The sequence below is a fragment of the Ursus arctos genome, unplaced genomic scaffold, assembly GCF_023065955.2.
Source record: "Ursus arctos isolate Adak ecotype North America unplaced genomic scaffold, UrsArc2.0 scaffold_5, whole genome shotgun sequence".
Taxonomy (NCBI): Eukaryota; Metazoa; Chordata; class Mammalia; order Carnivora; family Ursidae; genus Ursus; species Ursus arctos.
Genome location: NW_026623067.1, coordinates 33,929,598 through 33,949,853, shown reverse-complemented (window position 1 = coordinate 33,949,853; position 20,256 = coordinate 33,929,598). Strand labels below are relative to the sequence as shown.

Here is a 20,256-nt window from a genome sequence, read left to right as displayed (position 1 = left end):
TTGAATGTTTGATTGTCAACTAATTTCTGAGAGTTCTCTGATTTTTCGGTCACTTATGGGATCTGAGGGGTTTTACTTGTTTGTTTTTAAAAGTTCCTCAGTCCTGAATACACAGGATAAATAAACAAACAAATTCCAGCCTCTCCAGACTGCATTTTTGACACTCTAAGACTAGCTACCTTTCTGTCTAAAAATAAGAAAAAGCCTGAAGCTCTTTTCCTGGTACAAGAATAGAGTGTTGCACAATACTAGACACACATACATACTTCATACATATTAAGTGAACGAACTAGAGTTAAACTTTGAGTAAAGGTAGGGAAGAGTTTCAGCAACAGCCTCAGGTCTATCAAACTGGGCAATGGGTGAGCTGCTTGCATGGATAAGACAGAATTTGCTCCTCTTCACATCCACACTTCCCTACACTCTATGAGCAGAACATTTTCTAAATCATAAATGATGGCAGTCCAAGAAAAGACATCAGTATTCTCGATTTCAGAAAGACTGCACTACAGAAGCTACTAGGATGAGAAAGAGGTCTATTTTAACCTGAAGTATCTCGTAAAACCAAGTATCTCATGGAAACTCAGCTTCATCTAGCCAAATGCATACCACAGCCACTTACATCTATGCACCATTTTTAATCTAGATTATTCTTTCTTAGTTATGTTGACAACAGGTAGTAAGGGGAACTAAGACCATAAATTGTTCGAAGGACCAGAAATAAGGGGCTCCCTAGATTTTAGTTACTGAGAAATGAGTAAGTTGAATTTATCATTCTGGAAACTTTTCATGAATTTTTACCTATATCCTTTTGGAATGTAGAAAACTAAAGCAGAAATATTCCCTTCTTAGCACAGATGTACTAGAGGAAAATATAACTAACTGACCTTTATTACTGGAGAAGTAGCTGCGTTTGTATGCTAGGATATAGGTATAAGAACGTTCATGATATCGCTATTTGTCACGGCAAACCCTGGAACCACTTAAATGCATATCTACAGTTGGTATGAACAAATGAACTGTGATTTAATCACAGAATGGAATAGTATAGAGTGGTCACAATAAATGAGCTTCAGCTAAACATAACAAAATGGATGAATCATAGCAATATAATTTTGAGTTTTTAAAAAAAGGGCTAAAGATTATATACAGCAGGATACTCTTTTTATAAAGTCAAAACAATGAAAACCGAAACTTAACTTTTAGGAACATATATATGCGATAAAAGTATATGAAAAGGAAATCAATCAAATAATGAACACTAGTTACCTCAGGAGTAAGTAAGGGAAGCCACACAGAAAAATTTAAGTTATTGTCATGTCAATGTTGTCATTTTACAGCTGGGAGGTGATTTCATGAGTATGTTTTATGATAGTAGGTTATAGTAGTAACAAGACTTGCTGGTGGGTGGTCAGGGAGAACAAAGAGTTAATGGTGACTCTCAGTTCAGAGTCTCTACAACACAACTGGTACAGTCTCATATCCAATTACATATTATTCTCTACCATATCACAACATCTCATGTACGGCTAGCAAATTAAGAATTTAATTTTTAGTTGTTTTTTTTTTTTTTTTAAACTATAACCCACACTGTCTGGTTTGATCATCTACCTTATTAATCTCCTTGGTGCCAAATCACTTTCAGTTGTTTCCAGAAATTAAATTTTCTTTCAAAGGACAAAGGCTATGCTCCCATTCAGAACACAAAATAGGAATTAGCACAGAGACTTTGAAAACAATTTATAGAAGGAGCTCTAAAATGTTTGAACAACAAGTAATCAACCTTCTTAAGCGATTGTTTTAAAAACCAGACTCGTTACCTGGAACGGAGAGCTTCCCCAAGGTAGAGCAAGATCGGTGCCTTCTGCCTAGCACTCCATAAGCACTCTCATATCTGTTGAATGGAAATGCACACTTTAGACTCAAGGACTGCTCTTAGGAAGAACCAGAACACAGCGCCCTCTGGTGTGTTTCATCAGAGGGTTTTGGGGGGGTTTTTTGTTTTTAATTTCCTTTTCTTTTTAGATTCGAATGTCAAAAGTTCAGTTTAAAGTACTGTTAAGGTTCAAATGACATAGAAGTGATAGCACTAAACCGCATATTTTTCCTTAGTGCAAATGACTATATACTTTAAAAACTGTGACAGATACTAGGTTTGATGCCTGTAAGTTAATAATGCAAACAAAATTAATTTTTACTTATAAAATGTTTTGAGTTTTCTGCAGGAGAGTAATTTAATGGGAGAATAAGGTAAGTGGCCATTTTAATCTAGAATCTTCTAATCTTATGTAAACAGTACTTTTGTTAGACTTCCAAAGTAAATGGAGACATTTTCATTAGATAAAGCACCAAAAATACTCTCTATTTTCTTGTCTTTTGTTTAAGCTAAAAATGTTTGCTATTCAAGTTAGACTTTTGCTACCCAAGTTAGCCAGTAAGTTAGACTAACCAGGGTCACGTAATTGAGCTGATCAATTTTACTGCATTTTTAAGAGCTATTATAGTGCTTAGTTCACTAGGTCTGACTACTAAAGACCACTACTGAAGACCACCTAAAGACCACCATTTAGAGTGGCAACTTCTCTTTCAATGCACAAGAGGCCACGGGGACTCATTATTGCTCTGTGCTAGCAGGCAACAGGGAGAAACTCCACCTTGATCTCCCTTCCTTAGGCCCTCTCTATTTTGCTCTTTAGTGAAACCTCCACTGGCATCCCACCACCTTACCGCTCAGGTATACATACTTCCACCCTACTCCTCCATCACACATCACGCTACCCAGTGAGACTGGAGTTCACCTCTTCAGTATTTCCACCATTACTCTGACCTCCAACCAGCCTGACCCTCCATCTCAGTTATGCCATGTCCTTTATGTGTGTCCTGTTATCCTAACCAGACCTTGAGTGCCCTATGATATGCTGCTTCTGTTCTCTCCTGAAATCTTAAGGTATAACTAACATGATCTGCAATAGTAACAAATGTCTTTGAGAATCTGATTTTTTTAACTGGTATTTTAGCTCCACTCACATTTATTGAGGGTATACTAATGTGCCACACAGCAGTCTGAGAGTCTCTATCACAAAAGTGAAGGAGGGAAGATGCCCGTTCTTACAGAGCTCACCGTGAAAAAGGATGTGGTACAGTGTGGAGAATGCTTGCACAAGTAACTCTCTAAAAAAAAGAGATATAAAATACGCTCTTTTAAAAAAATTACCACTTACAAATCACAAAGTATCTTAATTCTAATTTCATTAACAGTTGATAATACTTAAAATTTTTTCCTACTTGAAAAACGTTTAAAACTGGAAAATAATGAACTTTTTTTTAAAGTTCAATTGCTTTCTTAGAAAGGAAATGAAGATATTGGGGGAAGACATAAGGGAACAACTCTGGAAATGAACGTACCTAAGTAAAATTTACTGGGTATGTCTACTATTTGCTAAATATTATGCTAGATGCTGCGGATTCAACAGTGAGCAACACCTGACTGTGATCTTGCACTGATAAAGCTCAGCGTACAGTGGAATTAGCAGAGAATAATCATACAAGTAAATAGCAAATTACAGTGGGGCTAAGTGCCACAGGTGGAGGTCAGAGAGCGCAGAGAGTCAGAGCCTTCCCTGAGGAAATGACATCTTAAGGAAAGATCTGAGGGAGCAAAGAGAGTGATGTAAGCAGAAAGAGACTATATCCTCATGCACTCTGACTACAGGGCGCACGGCAGTCTTAAGGATGCAAGGATGCAAGAGAACGGAGCAGAGGGGCAAAGGGAAGGTCCGTGAGCAATGAGGGCAAAGAAGCAGGGAGATGCCAGACCATGTAGGGTCTTGTAGCTCATTTTAAGGATATATCTTCACCCTAAAGGCAATCCATAACTACTAAGGAGTTTTAGCTGTATTACTAATTAAATTATGAGATCACTTCTGCAAAGGATCTCTAGCACGGTTCCAGACACAAACTAGTAGGTCAGTACATGCAGATTCCCTCCCAAAGACACTCTGCAAAATGTACTTTTTTCACTTGATCTTAGCCCAAAGGCCAAGAAGCGATCTCAGTAGCATAGTCAACTAACAATCGCAGTATCTTTATAAAATGATCAGCTTTAATTTTAATCTAACGCCCCCTTTCTCCCAAGTTAATGTAATAAAGTAGAATTCAAAGTGTGTTAGAAGAAATTGTTTATTGAGTTATATTATGATCTTATATAGTGCTAAAAATTAAGTACAATTAAGTCAGCCTCTGTGTCTATACTTTCATTTTACTCTTAGATTTTAATACTACATATCTTGTAAAATATATTAATACTAAGATGAAAGAGAAGCAATTAAAGAAGTATAAAGTTATACATGCCATAATTTAGGGATCCAAAGCTCAATATTATAAATTTATTTAGCAAGCTAAAATGTGCCTTCAACAAAGGCTGAGGAACTCATCTACAAACCATGTGTGCTTTTTAGCCTACCAACTACCCAATCCACAATAGTGTCTATGTCCTATCTATGGAAATTTCTGGCTTTTTGCCTTTCTCATATTTTTTCAAATGTTTCTGTTGCAATCCACTAAGACAGTTTGCAAATGATAAGATATTTTACCTAAAATAGCTCAGCAATATATCTTAAAATTTATATTTGCATAGAAAGAAAGAAGCTAATCTTAATGATTTTTTAAAAAATTAAGAATCTTTGGTAGCCAATTACCAGACCGGCAGGACATCAGGGAACCACATTCTTCCCAGGTGTTCGGAGACTTCAGTATGAACTTTATCTAGGCTACACTCATCATCGGGGATCAAAACGTCTTCCATTACAGAGAGCTGGGTTAGTCTTTTCCCACACAGTCTTACAAATTCAATGAATGCTCTGCAGCTAACTTCACATTCACTAAGGCCCAAGGCTGTTAAGCTTTTACAGTGTTCAGCAATACAAATAAGTTCAGTATCAAGAGTCTGAAGACCATTAGCACATACCACTAACTCAACTAGTCGTGGACAGTTAAGACCTATCCGTCCTAGAACTGCTTTGCTTACTGAGCGACCAAAATAAAGGTGAGTAACAGGGGTTTCTTCTTTGAAGAATGCCTCAAATTCTTCTTCATATAAGAAGAAATACATAACAACATTCACTCCAGGGGAGTGTTTAATAAGTGCATCCCAACTTTGTTTTTTAATAGAATGAAATTCAATTTGTCCAGGATTTTCACTCACAACATCAATTCGAAGATGCTCTAGGTTAACATGAGTTTCACTTGAAAGTGCTAGGAGAAGTTCATCACTTAGAATGTAATAATTCAATGCCAATTCTCTAAGGCCTTGACAGCGGTCAGCTACACAAAGGATTCCTGCAGGAAATGGGGAAAAATTCTTAAGAACAAAGAATCACCCTGATACTAACAAAACATTTTATAAACTTAAATTTGATATCAGTTATTCATTAATTACTAAAATAGACATCAAATGGGGTGCCTGGGTGGCTTGGTTGGTTAAGGGGCCGAGTCTTGATTTCAGCTCAGGTCATGATCTCAGGGTCCTGGGATTGGGCCCTGCATTGGGCTCTGTGCTCAGCAGGGAGTCTGCTTGAGGATTCTCTCTCCCTCTCCTTCTGCCCTTCCCCCCTGCTCACTAGCTCTCTCTCCAGCTCTCTCTCTCTTATGATGTCAAGATTTATATATAATTATATATATATATAATTATACATAATAATAAAAAACACAAGCATAATAAAACATACATGTGACTAAAATACTTTCAGAAGCAATTTAAACTATGTCTACCTTATGGATTAAGACTTCTTTTCAAAAAAAGATTACTTTTTTCAACTATGTTTTTTCATAAGCATGTAGTTTTCAATATGAAATTGCATGGTCACATAAAGTATAATACATACAGTATAATATATAATATATGCCATATATTATATATAGTAGACATACATATATACTATATATATTATATACAGTATAATATACATACATATATACTATATACTATTATACTATATATTATATACTACACTAACAGTATATATAATATTATAAGATATATTATACTAATACTATATAAAAAACATCATGCAAGCTTAAAAAGACATAACCTACCATCGGAGGAAACATGAGGACAGCTACTCATTTTTAGGAGTCTTAGAGTGTCACTATTGTTGGCCACGAGAATTTTCAATGAAGGATCATCCACTGGTGTGTCTTCAATTTTGATGGATGATAATGATTTTGAGTTGACAAAGACAACAGTGAGTGCCGACACAAAATGAGACTTGCATGGCAATAAGAAAAAAATTATGAAAATGTTATTTAAAAATCTACATCATCAATCAAATAGTTCATTGAAACCATATCAACATATACTAACAATAACATAGTAAAAGCAATCAACATATTAGCATTTTTCATGACACCATTAGCCCGTCAAAGACATTTCTCAAAGATTTCATACACACACCTTCCAATAATTTTCAATCCTAAGGATCTGATTTTCAATATTAAAAGGATATAATTATATTTATTTCATAGAATAGGGGTTGGCAAATTATGATCTGCTGATCAAATCCAGCCTAGTCTTGGCTCTGGAATTCAGAATGGTTTTTATATTTTTATTTGAAAAAATTTTGTCCAGAACAATATTTTGTGACATGTGAAAATTACGAGAAACTTCCAGTGTCCACGATTAAAGTTTGACTGGCACGCAGCCGTGCTCCTTTATTTACGTACTATGTCTGCTTTCACACTACGATGCTGGAGTGGAGGAGTTCAGAACTACAGCCTGGGAAGCTCATAATACTTACTATCTGACCCTTTTCAGCCCCTGCCATAAAATAAGCTGAATTTTCATGTTTTGTTCACTCCTATGTTTCTAGCATCTAAAATAATATCTGGCACATAGTAAGAGATCAATAAATATTTGTTGATGAATACATAAATGATCTTATTCTTCAGTGATACGCTTTTTGCTAGAAAGTTATCTAAATAAAGATATGTTTTAATTTTTTTAAGATTTTTTTTTTTTTTGTTTACTCATTTGAGAGAGAGCATGAACAGCAGGGAGAGGCAAAGGGAGAGGGAGAAGAAGACTTCCCGCTAAGCAGGGAGCCCCACCTGGGGCTTGATCCCAGGACCCTAAGATCATGACCTAAGACGATGGCAGATGTTTAACTGACTGAGCCATCCAGGCATCCCAATAAAGATACGTTTTAAAAACTTTCTATGTTTTGAAGATTGACAAACAAAAGCTTATTTACAGATTGACTCCAAAATGGGTACAATTTCACAAGTTTTGAGATCCAGTATTTTTTGACACAGATAGAAAATCTGAAACCAAATCCAGGCATGATCATTTTTCCTTTTCAAAGTCAGTCTGGATTGTACCAAAGGTTCAATTACTCCTATGACAATGACCGAATTGCATGTAACTCTCAGTGCATTTATTAAAAAACATACTGGTTTATACTAATTGTAAACTGATTAATATAAATTTTTAAATGGTGGATGGCTAGATCTCTTTATTAAATTTTATTGTGCCAAAAATTATTAGAGAAATGCATCACTTTTTCCTTACGAAATAGAACATATATTTTCCCTTAAATCAACTCTCATTGGGCTCTTAGTCCTGAAGGATATACGTCAGCATCAGAGGACATACCTCATGATGGTATCCATATATTCCTTTAGCACTCTTAACGCCTAGCCAAATACTGTACTTTTATCCTATCTTTCTCAGTTTCCAAGTGAAACAACTGACACTCAGAGAGATGCACGACTTTGCCAAGAGCCACTCACCTCATCTTACTGTAGAGACAGAGCTTGCAAGGAAGTCTGCTAATCACTGGTACCTCACCCTGGTGACTACATCAGCTAACCCAGAACTAGAGCTGGTGTGTGACATTTGAGACAGCTGAGACTCTTAAGAATTTTGGGCTAAACTGACTCCATCACTCACACACAAGGAAATAACTATTGAGAAGTAGTAAGTTTTCATCTGATTGCTTATATTACTCTAATCCCCAAATGACCCATTTTCCCTATCTCTTAAAAAGATAAACAGGCTAGTGGAAATGCTCAAGAGCCATGACCCAGTTTATGGGAGAGAAGATGCCACTATTCCCCTATTCTCTTCCATAGCCAGTTTTACCGGCAATCATAACTTAGAGTTTATTATACATCAGGCACTACTCTAACTCTGAGTCAGTGATGGTAATAAACGATACAGAATTCCTGCCTTCAAAGAGTGTATGTTTTGTTCTTGGGGAGGAGAATAAACATGTTAAATAATTAAGGTAATATCAAGTACGCATGAGTGACATAAAGAAAATACTGTAACATAGCAGAGTGTAACTGGAGGAAGGGGCACTGGTTTAGCAAAACTGGTCAAGGAAGGCCTGTCTGAGGAGATGGGATCCAAGATGAAGCCTGAATGAAGACAGTTATTAGTTTATGTGGCAGAGACTGCTGGTGGCTTCCTAACACCCATTCATCCTTTCTTTCTTTGGTAATCAGGTCTCAATTTTGAGCTGGGCACATTACCAGGCAGCTTAAAAATGTTCCTCATCTCCCAGAAACCTGGTGTGACCACACACTTAAGTGCTGGCCAGTGAGAGATCAACAGAAGCATTATGTGGTACTCATGGCTAGGGTCCTTGAAAAGCAGGAGGCATACCTTCTTTCCCCATTTCCTCCACCCTCCTGCCTAGAATAGGAGTGACTGCTGGAGCTCAGAAAGCCATCTGAAATGCCTATAAGAACACGGAATGCCTGGAAGGAGCTCAGGGTTCTAACAACTTCATACCAGCTATGCTCACGCATGGATTTCTTTAATGCAAGAGAAAGAAACTTCAGCTGCATTAAGCTACAATTGTTTTGGAGTTTCTATTACACAGAATCCAACATCATCCTAACTGGTATAGTTCATTTGGTGTTATTATGTTGTTCTACCCTCAATGGAGAGGCTACAGAATTACAAGAAAAACACCCACTACTGGCCATACACACTCTATATTCAAAGAAACTAACCGACACTTCAAAATTCTAAGTATAATATCTATACTTTACATTAATGATAGCTACTGTAGAAACGATTAAAATTACAAAATATATCTAAAGGATGAAACGATGCATAAGCCATTTCAGCAACAGCAAGGGTTAGTCAACAGAAAACTGCTTTAAGTCATTCTTTGAACATAAGGAGGATGTGGTCTGTTTTTAGGAGAAGAATCCTTTTTGCCTAGATTGAAATATTTGAGACTTTTTCTCTCCCTCACAAAAAAGCCCGGCATCTTTACCTTTGATACATTCATAAAACTTGGCTTCGCCGTTGAAATCAAGCCCAAGGTCTGGATAGAACAGTTTACCAGCTGAGAAAGTATATCGCAGGCAGCTTCTGCTGACTCAGTACTACTATCAACCTGCAAAGACAGTTTTAAATCTTTATTTCCTGAAGGTGAGTTATCAGAAACTTACTGGCAATATAACTATGTAACAGAATTCAACTGCAAAACTGTATTTATCCCATCAAGCTATAAAACAAATTAGTATTTCTTCTTTTATACAAAAGGTCTCAGACAAAAAGTGAGAAAGAGACCTGATGACAAAGTAACTTTCTAAGTGCTCCATACTTTGAAATTGTTTGCAATGACCAGAATTTTAGTAGTACCATCTGGGTGATGGAAAGTGAGGTTTAAGTTACGGCTCAAGTTCTACGCCTCAATCTATGCAAACAATTACAGAAAAACAGGACACAGCTCGGAGTAAAAATTCTGCAAAACTCACTGACTGCTGCAGCATGAGGACCTAGATACATAAAAATGACAATAACAAAACGTAATGCTTAAATGTAATATAACATCACATTTCTATTTAATGCTTATTTTTCTTACCTTAAAGCTGACGTACTGGAGATGGGTAGCATGCTTTTTAATGATCTGCTGAATGAGATCAGGATGGGTAGACTTAAAATATGAAGTCGCTGATTGGTTCAGTTCAAATTCAAACTTTCTCCAAAGTCCAGGAATATGAAAAACTTCATTCCATTTCCTACATACTGAAGACGCCCGGGCCCGATCTATTAAAGGAAGATACTGAAAAATGCGTAATACTACACAGTGAGGCAAACTCCCCCAGTCTAGAAGGACAGTGTGCATATGGGTGTGGTTGAGAGAAGAGTAGAACCCAACTTTTGGTTGTTTCATTGCTGGTGAAGACCGGACAATTTTATTCACGACAGATAAATTGTTCCTCTTCATTCTGTAAACATTAAGAGATTTTGTGATAGTATTTTCCACATATCCATCAGACATCTGTACTCTAATTGCACAGAGTAACATTAGAAAATGAAAGACAGTTAAACAAATTCTAGTAGTAATCTTCCACTGTCATGCATTGATAGGGACTGCCACGTGCTAGGGATACAGAGGTAAGAGGGAACTTGCTCTCCCAGAGCCATGGTCAAACGGTAAAATACCAAGATAAATGCCATCCCTGACACTGGGACAAGTTGGACTGGAAGAATAAAGCAATGACATGTGATTGAGTTTGTGTATGGGAGGGAATGGATGGGGAGGCTGCCAAAAGGGAATGTCCATGGAAGCAGTGTGTCTCACAGGTTTATTCCTGGTCAATTACTGTATTCTTACTATCTCCTACAGAGAAGAAAGCATCACAATGCAATTGTGCTAACAACTCCTGGGGTCCTGAAAGACAGTAAAACATTATCGAAAGCAGAGGCCTGGAAAAGCCCCAGCTCAGCCATTTACTAACCATGCGATCTTGTCTGAATAAATTTAAGCCTCGGCCTCCTCATCTGAAAACCGGGGAAAACAGCAGTACCTAATCTCGTAAGGGAGCTGTGAGGACTAAAGTACATAAGTACCAGAGTATAGTAAAGGCTTAATAAATGCTGCAGTCATTCTTGTTGTATTAAATTGTCCAATACATTTTTTCTTAACTAATTTCATTACTTAATTGGAAGCAAAATTTTCAGGTGACACCCAGAACACAGCAGCCCTAGAGAAGCTGGATGTAGCAACTAGCAAAGGGATGAGCATTCTTCCCCAACAAAAAGGCATGCTGAATCTCCAGGTAGCAGCCAGCTTGAGACGCAACTATGTTACAATAAATTTCAGGTCCAGATATACCCAAGTATATAGGGTTATCTTGTACACATTTTCTACATATGAATTCAAAGTGTTTTAAGTATACAATTATTTGAGAGACAAGATAATGGTAAGAGTGTTCTCAACCTTATTTAACTTTGGTTGACTCTTAACCCTCTTTTCATCCCTGAATATTAGAAGTGTATATTATCTCTGCCTGACGTGAAACACTTCTTAGCCATAATAGAGAGTTGGATCCCAAAGCAGGGCTGACCTATAAAGTTGCTGAACAAAATGAAAGGTCATCTTTAGGGTTTGGAAAACTAAAATGGAAAACAAAAATAGGTGCAAAGCTGTATCTAAAGCACCAGGCTAAAGAGCTACCACACCCACTTAGCATGACTCAACCAGTTACAGGCATAACTGAGGACTGGCCCAGATACAGAACATATCAAACTGCTGACACCAATAATTCAAAACGTATTTTAAATATGCTTATTTTGTTTTTTTTCCCCCCAAATATGCTTATTTTGAAAGGGCTGCCCTACTCTTTAATTCCCTAAAATGAAATATGTTGGCCCAGGTAAAGTAAAATAATGAACAATGGATCCTAAATTCTGATATGAAGCACATCTATGGACATTTTGCTTGTTCATGTTTTATCTGGTAACCTTACAGAATGGATTGTTAAAATTTCACTAAATGATCACAAAAAGAGTTATCCCTAATATAATCCCTCACTGGAAAAGCAGCACAGCCAAAAGTAAAATAAGATTTCTACCAAATGTCAGGTTAGCAAACTACCTTGCAGTTGTAAATGAATGTGCTGTACATTAAAGTGACTATGTAACATGGACAGATTGTTTTAATTGCTTATTCAGTAAAATATTAAATTGCCAGTTCACTGACAGAATCACCACAAACAACAGACATTAATTAAAGGAATACCAGTCATCCTATGAAAAATAACATTTTAATTTTTTCTTTGTGTACATTCATTTTCAGAGTCTAAGACTTATCCACAAATCATAAATTTTATATATAAGTCAACAGCAATGAGCATCAGTTAAATATATTTCAGAATGCAAGGCAAATTGATCTTTATTAGTTTAAAACCTTTATATAAAAATTCCAACCTAAACATACACGATCATTTAAAAAAAAACCTGAAGATTGCTTTTTCAAACTGCCAACTTTCTTACCTAAAGAAGGCTTCCAAGTTATAGTTCACTCTGAGCGGACACACTGCTGCCAGGGGGTACTCACCAACATCCATTGGATCTCACTTCCTAGCTTGGCAAAATACCACAAGAACACATTCATCAGAATGGATAAGTAAAAATCCCAATAACTTTTATGCTTAGGATATTTACCTGTCATCCCATTATGTTGAAGGATTTTGTTAGGAAATTACTGATTCCCAGACAATTGTTTTCTACTCGGGAGGAAACTGGTCCATAAAAACAACTAGCCTGGTTAGTGGGAATATGGTCACCCTGGCCAGGAACCAGGCTAGAAGAGCTACTAAGAAAGGTGTGGCTCAAACAGTCAAAGGGCTCTGAAAATTTCTATTTTAATGAACATGTATGGAGAGATATTACAAAAAGTCTGTGTAGTCTAAGACTGTATTTATCTGTAGGCTGTGTCAATCATTCCATTCCAGGTTTTAGGAGCACATAATGCCACTACAGTTATAATTAAATAAGACATATAAATTTTATTGAATATTGTTTCACTAATCTATTAACTAGATTTTTTGTGATTTTTTAAGTTTTTCACTTATGCTGATATAATCGATTCATTCATAATCAACTCATTCATACTGTCTTTGAGGCCTGACCAATTTTAGGCAAAGTAACTTGCCAGAGTTGGGAGCAGTCTATGGACATAGAAGAAAATAGTAACGGGTCCATGCAAGGATAAAACTCACTGCTTTGGCATCACCAATAAAATGTTGTAAAGTCAAAGTAAATAAATAAATGCATTCTACTACCTTCATAAGCCAAATTCAGCAGTACAGGGGAGGTGGAGGAGATAACCCATTAAGCCACTAAAAACTTCTCTTAACTGATGTCTACTACCAGCCAGCTCTCCACTTCTCTCTGAATCCTACTCCTAACATAGAGCTTTGGAGGTCACAGAGGGAGAATGTATTTGAGTTCAACATCCACAATTTAATTTCCTCCTCCACTACCTGATGTTCCACTCTTATCCAAACCACTATTTACAAGGTAATGTCAAGGTTGGTTCTCCTACTTTATATTCTACTCCAGAAGTAGGTAGAAAGGCACATTTTCAAAGGACCATCACAAATAAGGGAAGGAACAAGTCAAATGACTTGTATTCCCCTCATCCAATGTCACACACAATTTTACTTACTGCAGAAACTTTTCTACTGAGTTATCGAGACAGCTAACTCTGTATTTGCAGGCCATACTGTATGCTGGAGAATATAGTGGTAATCTAGTAAGGGTACATAAACAGTGAATCACTAGACCCCTAGGAAGATGATAAGCAAGTACCTATCTCAGATCAACTCATTGGAGTCCTCAGAGTCAGAGGAACTACTTCCCTGGGTACTGAAGGAACTTGATTGCTGTTTCAGAGTCACTATCTGGAATTCTGAGTGACAGGAGAACATAAAACCAGGATATAGGACCCCATCAAGTGATAAGCCAAACTTAGAAAAAAGGAGAGTCTGACACTGATTTTCAGTGCAATTCTAGAGCTTGAAAAAGGTTTATTAGCATTTGGGAACAAAGTCCACTTAGTGGCTTCACTAACCATCCCAACTCGATTCTCTTTTTTGTTATGTTTACTAATTTGGTGGAACAGGTGACCATGTGAATTGGATCCTCTGCGTATCTAAGAAACTTCCAACAGTATTCTTGAGAACATTTTCAAAGACAGATTAAATGAAAGCCAATCTGGTGGCAGCAGTGGAAACAACCATCTTTTGCAGCATCATCAGATTCTTAGATTGGTTAAATGAAGACAAAGGAAGTACTCTGAAAAGTTTCAAGTTTTCAATCCTCACAATGCTAGAAATGACGTCTAAATATTACAGATAACAGAATAAAGATTCAAAGCTACCTAAATGGCTACACAAATTTGTTGGGAGCACCAAGATGAAAATGAACAGAAATAATTACCAAATGTCCTTTATTTACGTTGCTTTTTAAAGCAGCACACTAGAAATCTTATTGCTATTACCACAAATCAGAAAGTGTGGCCTGGACAGGAGAGCTGAAGATCTGCTTCAAAATACAGCTTTCAAGCACACAGCTTTCTAATAAAAGAGCCAATTATGCTAAGGGCCAACACCTCCTCCCAATAAACACCACCCAAGCACAGAACAAAAGATACTTTTTTAGAGGTGTTGTAAAAAAACATTTACATTCTTTGCAGCCCGCATGACCTTAGTTGCCTTGTAAATCTATAAAAACTGCAATTTTTTAAAAATACAAAAGCAAATGACAGTACCACCAAGGGTTCAACAAGACAAACAGAATAAGTATTATGTCAAATTAATCTTTCCTAAAGCACTGATTTCCAGCGTTTTGGTGTTCTCATATTTCACCACTGATGTAGTAATTTTCTATACTATCTCCTAAGTGTCTCTGTGGTATTAAGACATAACTTATTTAAAAAAAAAAAGAAAGAAAGAAAACTTTAAATTTTAAAAGAGGCATATTTCCTTTTAAATGACTCATAGGAAAACTGAAGTTTTCAAAATATATATAGATTCAAAACACCTTTTGAGATGCAAGGAGAGGGTTAGGAGAACCTGAACCAGGCAAGCTGTTAGAATCCCTCAACTGGGGAGGAGAGGCTGTTAGCAGCTTTTCCATCGCTTGATCCCCCTCCAACCTCGCCAGCCAGTCTCTGAAAAACAATAAAGGCCCTCTACAGGGAAGCCTTGGGAACTGGGGAGGGTCCCATCCTAGCGTTGGGCACATTAAGGAATCTAACAATTAATACAAGGGATTCAAGAAAGCATTCTGCAACGTTTTTCTGAGAACATAATCAATTCGTTCAACTTCACATTTTGGGAAAAGTCTCTGGGCACGGGTGCCAAGGCAAAACCAGCCCGCCTTTGAGCGCACTCTCCCAAGCCACGGGAAAGGCTGGAGTCTACCTCTCTCTCGGCCATTTCTTTGTGGCAGGCGTAAACTCTCGCCCGCTACCCTCCTGCTACCTAAAACCCTTCCAGCTGTCCTGCAAAAGCGGCCACGTCTACCAGTGGCCACTGCTCATTTTCCGCAACTACCCGTATTCAAAATACCCCCGAGGGCGCGTTTGAGGGCCGCCGTAGGGCGAAGACAATCCTCTCAAAGCTTACCTCCAAGACGAAGAAAACGACTGAATTCGGGGTCGCGGGTCCCGCGCAGACCCCTGTGGAAAAACACACACGGTGAGACGCGAACCGCGCGAGGCTGTAACACCTGCCAGACGACACCCTCCCCGCCCCCCTCAAATCAAATGCCGGCATTGCCAGGCGGCCGGGCCGGGAGTCTGGGGTGGGGTCGCTCCTCAGGGCTTCCCTCACCCCCAGCCTCGAGCGGCGCCGGGGTCGGCAGCGGCCCGGGGGGGCGGCCACGTCCTCGTGCCCGGAGCAGGCGGCGGACCGCCGGCGCCTCTCGTCCCCACATCGCCAGCCGCCTGAGCCAGGACCCGGCTCCGGCCCGCGGCTCCCTCAAAGTCTGCGGAGGTGCACCCCTCGAAGACCACCGCGACCCACCCCAAGGAACTGCTACTTTCTCGCCTGTAAGCGCGGGGGGTTCCGCGCGCGTCCCTGCGTCCGCGGCCGGAGCTGCTCGGCAGCGGCCGCCCACCCCGACGGCGCTCCACGGGCTGCCGCGAAGCTGGAGGCGCGACCCTGAGGCGGCCAGCGTCCCTCGCCCGGCCTCGCCTTGGCCCCGCCCCGCCTCGCATGCGCCCAGCTCCCCCTCCCGCGGGAGGTCCACGCGCGCGGGTGCGCACCTGCTCCCAGGTCCCGGGGCAGCCTCCTTAGGTGCTGGGTGGGCGGTCTTCCGCCTGCTGGTCTTCAGCTACACCTCTGTGACCACCTGTGCCATAAAACTGATGGCCGACCAACTGACGGTGAACTTACAGTTCCAGTTTCTAGAAATAAGCCTCCCCGGGGAAAGGGCACCCCCTTTATTAATATATAAATAGTTGAAACTTAAAATATCAAAAGTGGTAACAGGTCAGTGTGAAATACATTTATATTACCTCTCTGTCCTGTGCCACATCTCATTCCCTGGGGCTAACCACTGCAATAGTTTATTGTGTAAACTGCCAGACCTTCAATATGTACACGCAAAAGAAGTACACAGAGGTAAGGGTTCTATTACTTTTTAATCATTAGTTCTTTTAAAACCTGAGGTCAGATACGTAATGTTTTGGAACTTCTGTTTTTGCTTACCATGGACATAGTTCCAGATCGACCCACATAGTTTCCCCCAGACATTTTTTTTTCAAATGCTTTTTTGAGGTAAAATGAACAAACTGCACACACTTAAAGCAGAATTTGGTAATTTTTGACACCCTTCAAACAATCACTACAATCAAGATAATGAATATATGCACATCTTCCAAAAGTTTTACGTCCTTCTGGAATCCCTCCTTCAACTCCTCCTCCCACATCAGCTTTCTGACACTGGTATACATTAGTTGGCATTTTCTCAAATTTTATGTAAATTGAATCAATTGAATCACAGAGTAGTACTTTTTTAATCTGGCTATTTGCACTCAACATAATTGTACTGAGATCCATCCAGATTACTGGATGGATCATAGCTCATTTCTTTTCATTGCTGCGTAGTATTCCATTGTATGGATACACTGCAGTTTGTGTATCCATTCACCTGAAGATGGACACTAAGGTTATTTCTAATTGTTTGTTGCCAGTACGTAGAAATACAATTGATTTTTCTATACTGATCTTGTATATTGCAACCTTGCTAAAATCACTTATTAGTTCTAGCAGCTTCCATTGGAATATAGTACATTTCATTGGATTTTCGACATAGACAATCATGTTGTCTGTGAATAAAAAGTTTAACCTTCTCCTTTCCAATATAAATGCCTTTTATTTCTTTTCCTTGCCTGATGGCACTGTACTTGCAGTACAGTGTTGAATAATAGTGGTGAAAGCAGACATCCTTGGCTTGTTCCTGATCTTAGGGGAATGCATTCACTCTTTAACCAGTAAGAATGTGGTTACCTATAGGCTTTTCATAGATGCCCTTCATCAGGTTGAGGAGATTCCCTTCTATTCCTACTTTGCTGAGAGCTTTTTTTGGTTAATGAATAGTGGATGTTAGATTTTTGTCAGATGCTTTTTCTGTAACTATTGAGATGTTATGATTTTATTTTTTCATTTGTTAAAATGGAGTGTTACATTGATTGCTTTCAAATGTTAATCAAATCTTGCATTCCTGGGATAAACCTCATTCAGTCATAATTCATTATCTTTTTACCAATTGTTAAATTCAGTTTGCTAAAATTTTGTTTAGAATTTCTGCATCTATGTTCATGGTGGGGGGGTATTGGTTTGTAATTTCCTTTTCTTGTAATATCCTTGGCAGAGTTTGATATCAAGTAATGCTGGTTCCATAGAACAAGTTGGGAAGTACTTCCTCCTCCTCAGTATTCTGGAACAGCATGTAAAAATGGTATTATGTACTCATTAAATGCTTGGAAGAATTAGCTAACAAAGCCATCTAGGACTGGAGTTTTTTTTGCAGAACAGTTTTTATCTACAAATTCAGTTATCTACTTTAGTAGATTTACTTAGGTTATCTATTCCTTCTTGAATGAGCTTTAGAAGTTTGTGTCTTTTAAGAAATTTCTCTACTTCATCTAAGTGGTTAAATTGATTGGCATAACATTGTTCATAATATTATCCTATTTACCCCTTTGTGTCTATAGTATCTGTGAGGATGTCACCTCTCTCATTCCTGATATTGGTACACTCTTCTTTACTCATCAGTCTGGCTAAAGGATCATCAATTTTATTGATCTTCTCCAGGAACCAGTTTTGGTTCACTGATTTCTGGAATTGTTTTTTCTCTTTTATATTTCACTGATTTCAGTTCTGACCTTTATTTCTTCTCTTTTGTTCACTTTGGATTTAATATGATATTCTCTTTCTAGTTTCTTAAGGTAGAAGCAAAGTACATTGATTTAAGACACTTTCTTCTATTCTAAATGGGCTTTAGTGCTCTAAGTATTCCCCGAAATACTCCCTTAGTGGCCTATCACTGATACCTAAATTCAGGGAGTCTACAAAACTGAGTCTGGGTTCCTTCTCTCTTCTTAGATAGCAGCCTACAACTCTCTCAAGACAGTAAAACGGGGGTACTTGTCAGGCTTCAGATCTCTTGTGCCTTGAAAGCTCCTATTTCACATATTGTGTACTTTGGTATTTTCACAGAGGGTAAATCTAGTCCCTGTTTCTCTATCTTGGTTGGAATGAGAGGTTGCCTCATACTTGGTAATGTTTGAATGAGAAGTTCCCTTTATATGGAAACATCACAAGTCCTGTAACTATTGCTGGACATTTAGTTTTTGCTATTATTAAGTATGCTGTGAAGATGGTATATCTTGCATTTCTATGAATATTACTGAAGAACATTTATAGAAATGGAATTGCTGGTTAGAATATTTTAGATTTTGATAGATATGGCAATATCTAAAATAGTATTGGTCCAATAATTGTGATATACTTACTTTCAAACTAAGGAGCACAGAATTATGCCAGTAATAATTTTTAAAAAACAGCATCTCTGTATAGTCATTTTGTCATGCTTTGAACAAACAGTGATTCTGGTTGTTTGAATGAGGTTAGTCTAAGTTATGCTGTAGGAACAAACAACTGCAAATCACAGTGATTTAATACAACAAAGTTTATTTCTCAGTCATACTACATTTCTCTCCAAATTCAGCTGAAAGCTCTGGTCCCTATTGTCTTCATTCCGGGACCAAGGATGATGGAGCAGTTACTAGCTAGAAAGTTGTCAATTTGTCAGAGAGGGAAAGAGAGAGTGGGATGAATACACTGCAGCTTCTGCTTCTAACCACATGTTAGAACCAAAAGCTAGTCAAAATGGCCACATCTACCTTTAAGTGGGTGAGAAAATGCAATCCTACCACATGCCTGAAAGGAGAAACCTGGAATGTTTGAGAACACCCATAATGACTGTCACATTAGTAAAAGTGTGCAACCAAAATTTCACATTAGTAAAAGTGTACAACCAAAATGCCACATTTGCCTAAAAATAAAAAAATATTCTCAAGCATACAACGATATCTCATTTCGGGGGGGGGTTATATAAAGTTTGGGGAGGGGCAGTCCCTCAGAATGCAGTCACCCCTGACACCAACAGCAGATAGCAGGGGTCTCCAAGACCCCCCTCAGATTGATAATTCACTGTAAGAATTCACAGAACTCATTGAAAGCTGTTATACTCACGGTTATGATTTATTACAGTGAAAGGATACAAATTAAAGTCAGTGAAGGAAAGAGATGCACGGGGCAGAGACCAAGAGAGTTTCAGATGCGAGCTACCAGTTGTCATCTCTCAGTGGAGTCACAGACAGTGCTAAATTCTCCTGGCAACAATCTATGACAGTATGTGTGGAGTATTGCCAAGCAGGGAAATTCACCCGAGCCTTGGTGTCCAGAGTTTTTACAGGGGCTTGGCCACACAGACATGGTTGACTGTGTGGCTGACTTTCATTCTCCAGGCTCCAGAGGTTAAGATGAGACCTCCTGGCCCAAAGCCCTCAACATAAATCATACTGTTTGACTATTTGGTGTGACCCAAAGCCCCACATAAACAGATACTCTTACTAGGCAGAACATTCCAAGGACTTAGATCATAACACAGGAGCTGAGGGTAAAGATCAGACCTCTCTTTGGGTAAGGATCATTCCTGACCACACAGTGTTAAATCATATTTGATTCAACATGATTTCATGATTTCAACTCTACAATGAAATTGCCTCTGTATCATATTGGAAAGACACATGCCTTTGAATTGCATCAGTAATATTTGCTATCTAATATAAAGTCTTTATTTTTGACAGTGTGGCAGAAAAAAAAATGCCACATTTGCCTTAATATATAAACTGTCCACTTACCTGGCAGAGAAAA

General features: G+C 38.4%; 1 protein-coding gene across 3 annotated transcripts; it reads right to left on the bottom strand.

Moving 5' to 3' along the window:
• Nucleotides 1–2,666: 2,666 nt before the first annotated feature.
• On the bottom strand, nt 2,667–14,144 carry LOC113261758 (F-box/LRR-repeat protein 21). 3 transcript variants are annotated; one of them, XM_044387423.3, is made up of 6 exons: nt 12,296–14,144; nt 9,879–10,245; nt 9,285–9,407; nt 6,094–6,265; nt 5,204–5,337; nt 2,667–3,171 (listed from the first exon to the last, which is right to left on the bottom strand). In XM_044387423.3, the coding sequence occupies exons 1-6, from the start codon at nt 12,367–12,369 to the stop codon at nt 3,118–3,120; spliced, it is 924 nt and encodes a 307-aa protein (XP_044243358.3). In that variant the 5' UTR covers nt 12,370–14,144; the 3' UTR covers nt 2,667–3,117. The 3 variants fall into 3 exon arrangements, with proteins under 3 accessions (XP_044243358.3, XP_044243357.1, XP_026363820.1); XM_044387422.3 differs by lacking the exon at nt 2,667–3,171 and having other exon boundaries at nt 4,366–5,337; XM_026508035.4 differs by lacking the exons at nt 2,667–3,171; nt 12,296–14,144 and having other exon boundaries at nt 4,366–5,337; nt 9,879–12,040.
• Between the last annotated feature and the right edge of the window lie 6,112 nt (nt 14,145–20,256).

Coding starts and splice junctions, on each gene's coding strand:
- LOC113261758 (XM_026508035.4), bottom strand. CDS start 10,325: ATGTTACTCTGTGCAATTAGAGTACAGATGTCTGATGGATATGTGGAA. Junction 6,266..9,284: donor GTTTTATGAATGTATCAAAG/GTAAAGATGCCG, acceptor TTGCCATGCAAG/TCTCATTTTGTGTCGGCACT. Junction 5,338..6,093: donor TCCTCATGTTTCCTCCGATG/GTAGGTTATGTC, acceptor CATTTCCTGCAG/GAATCCTTTGTGTAGCTGAC.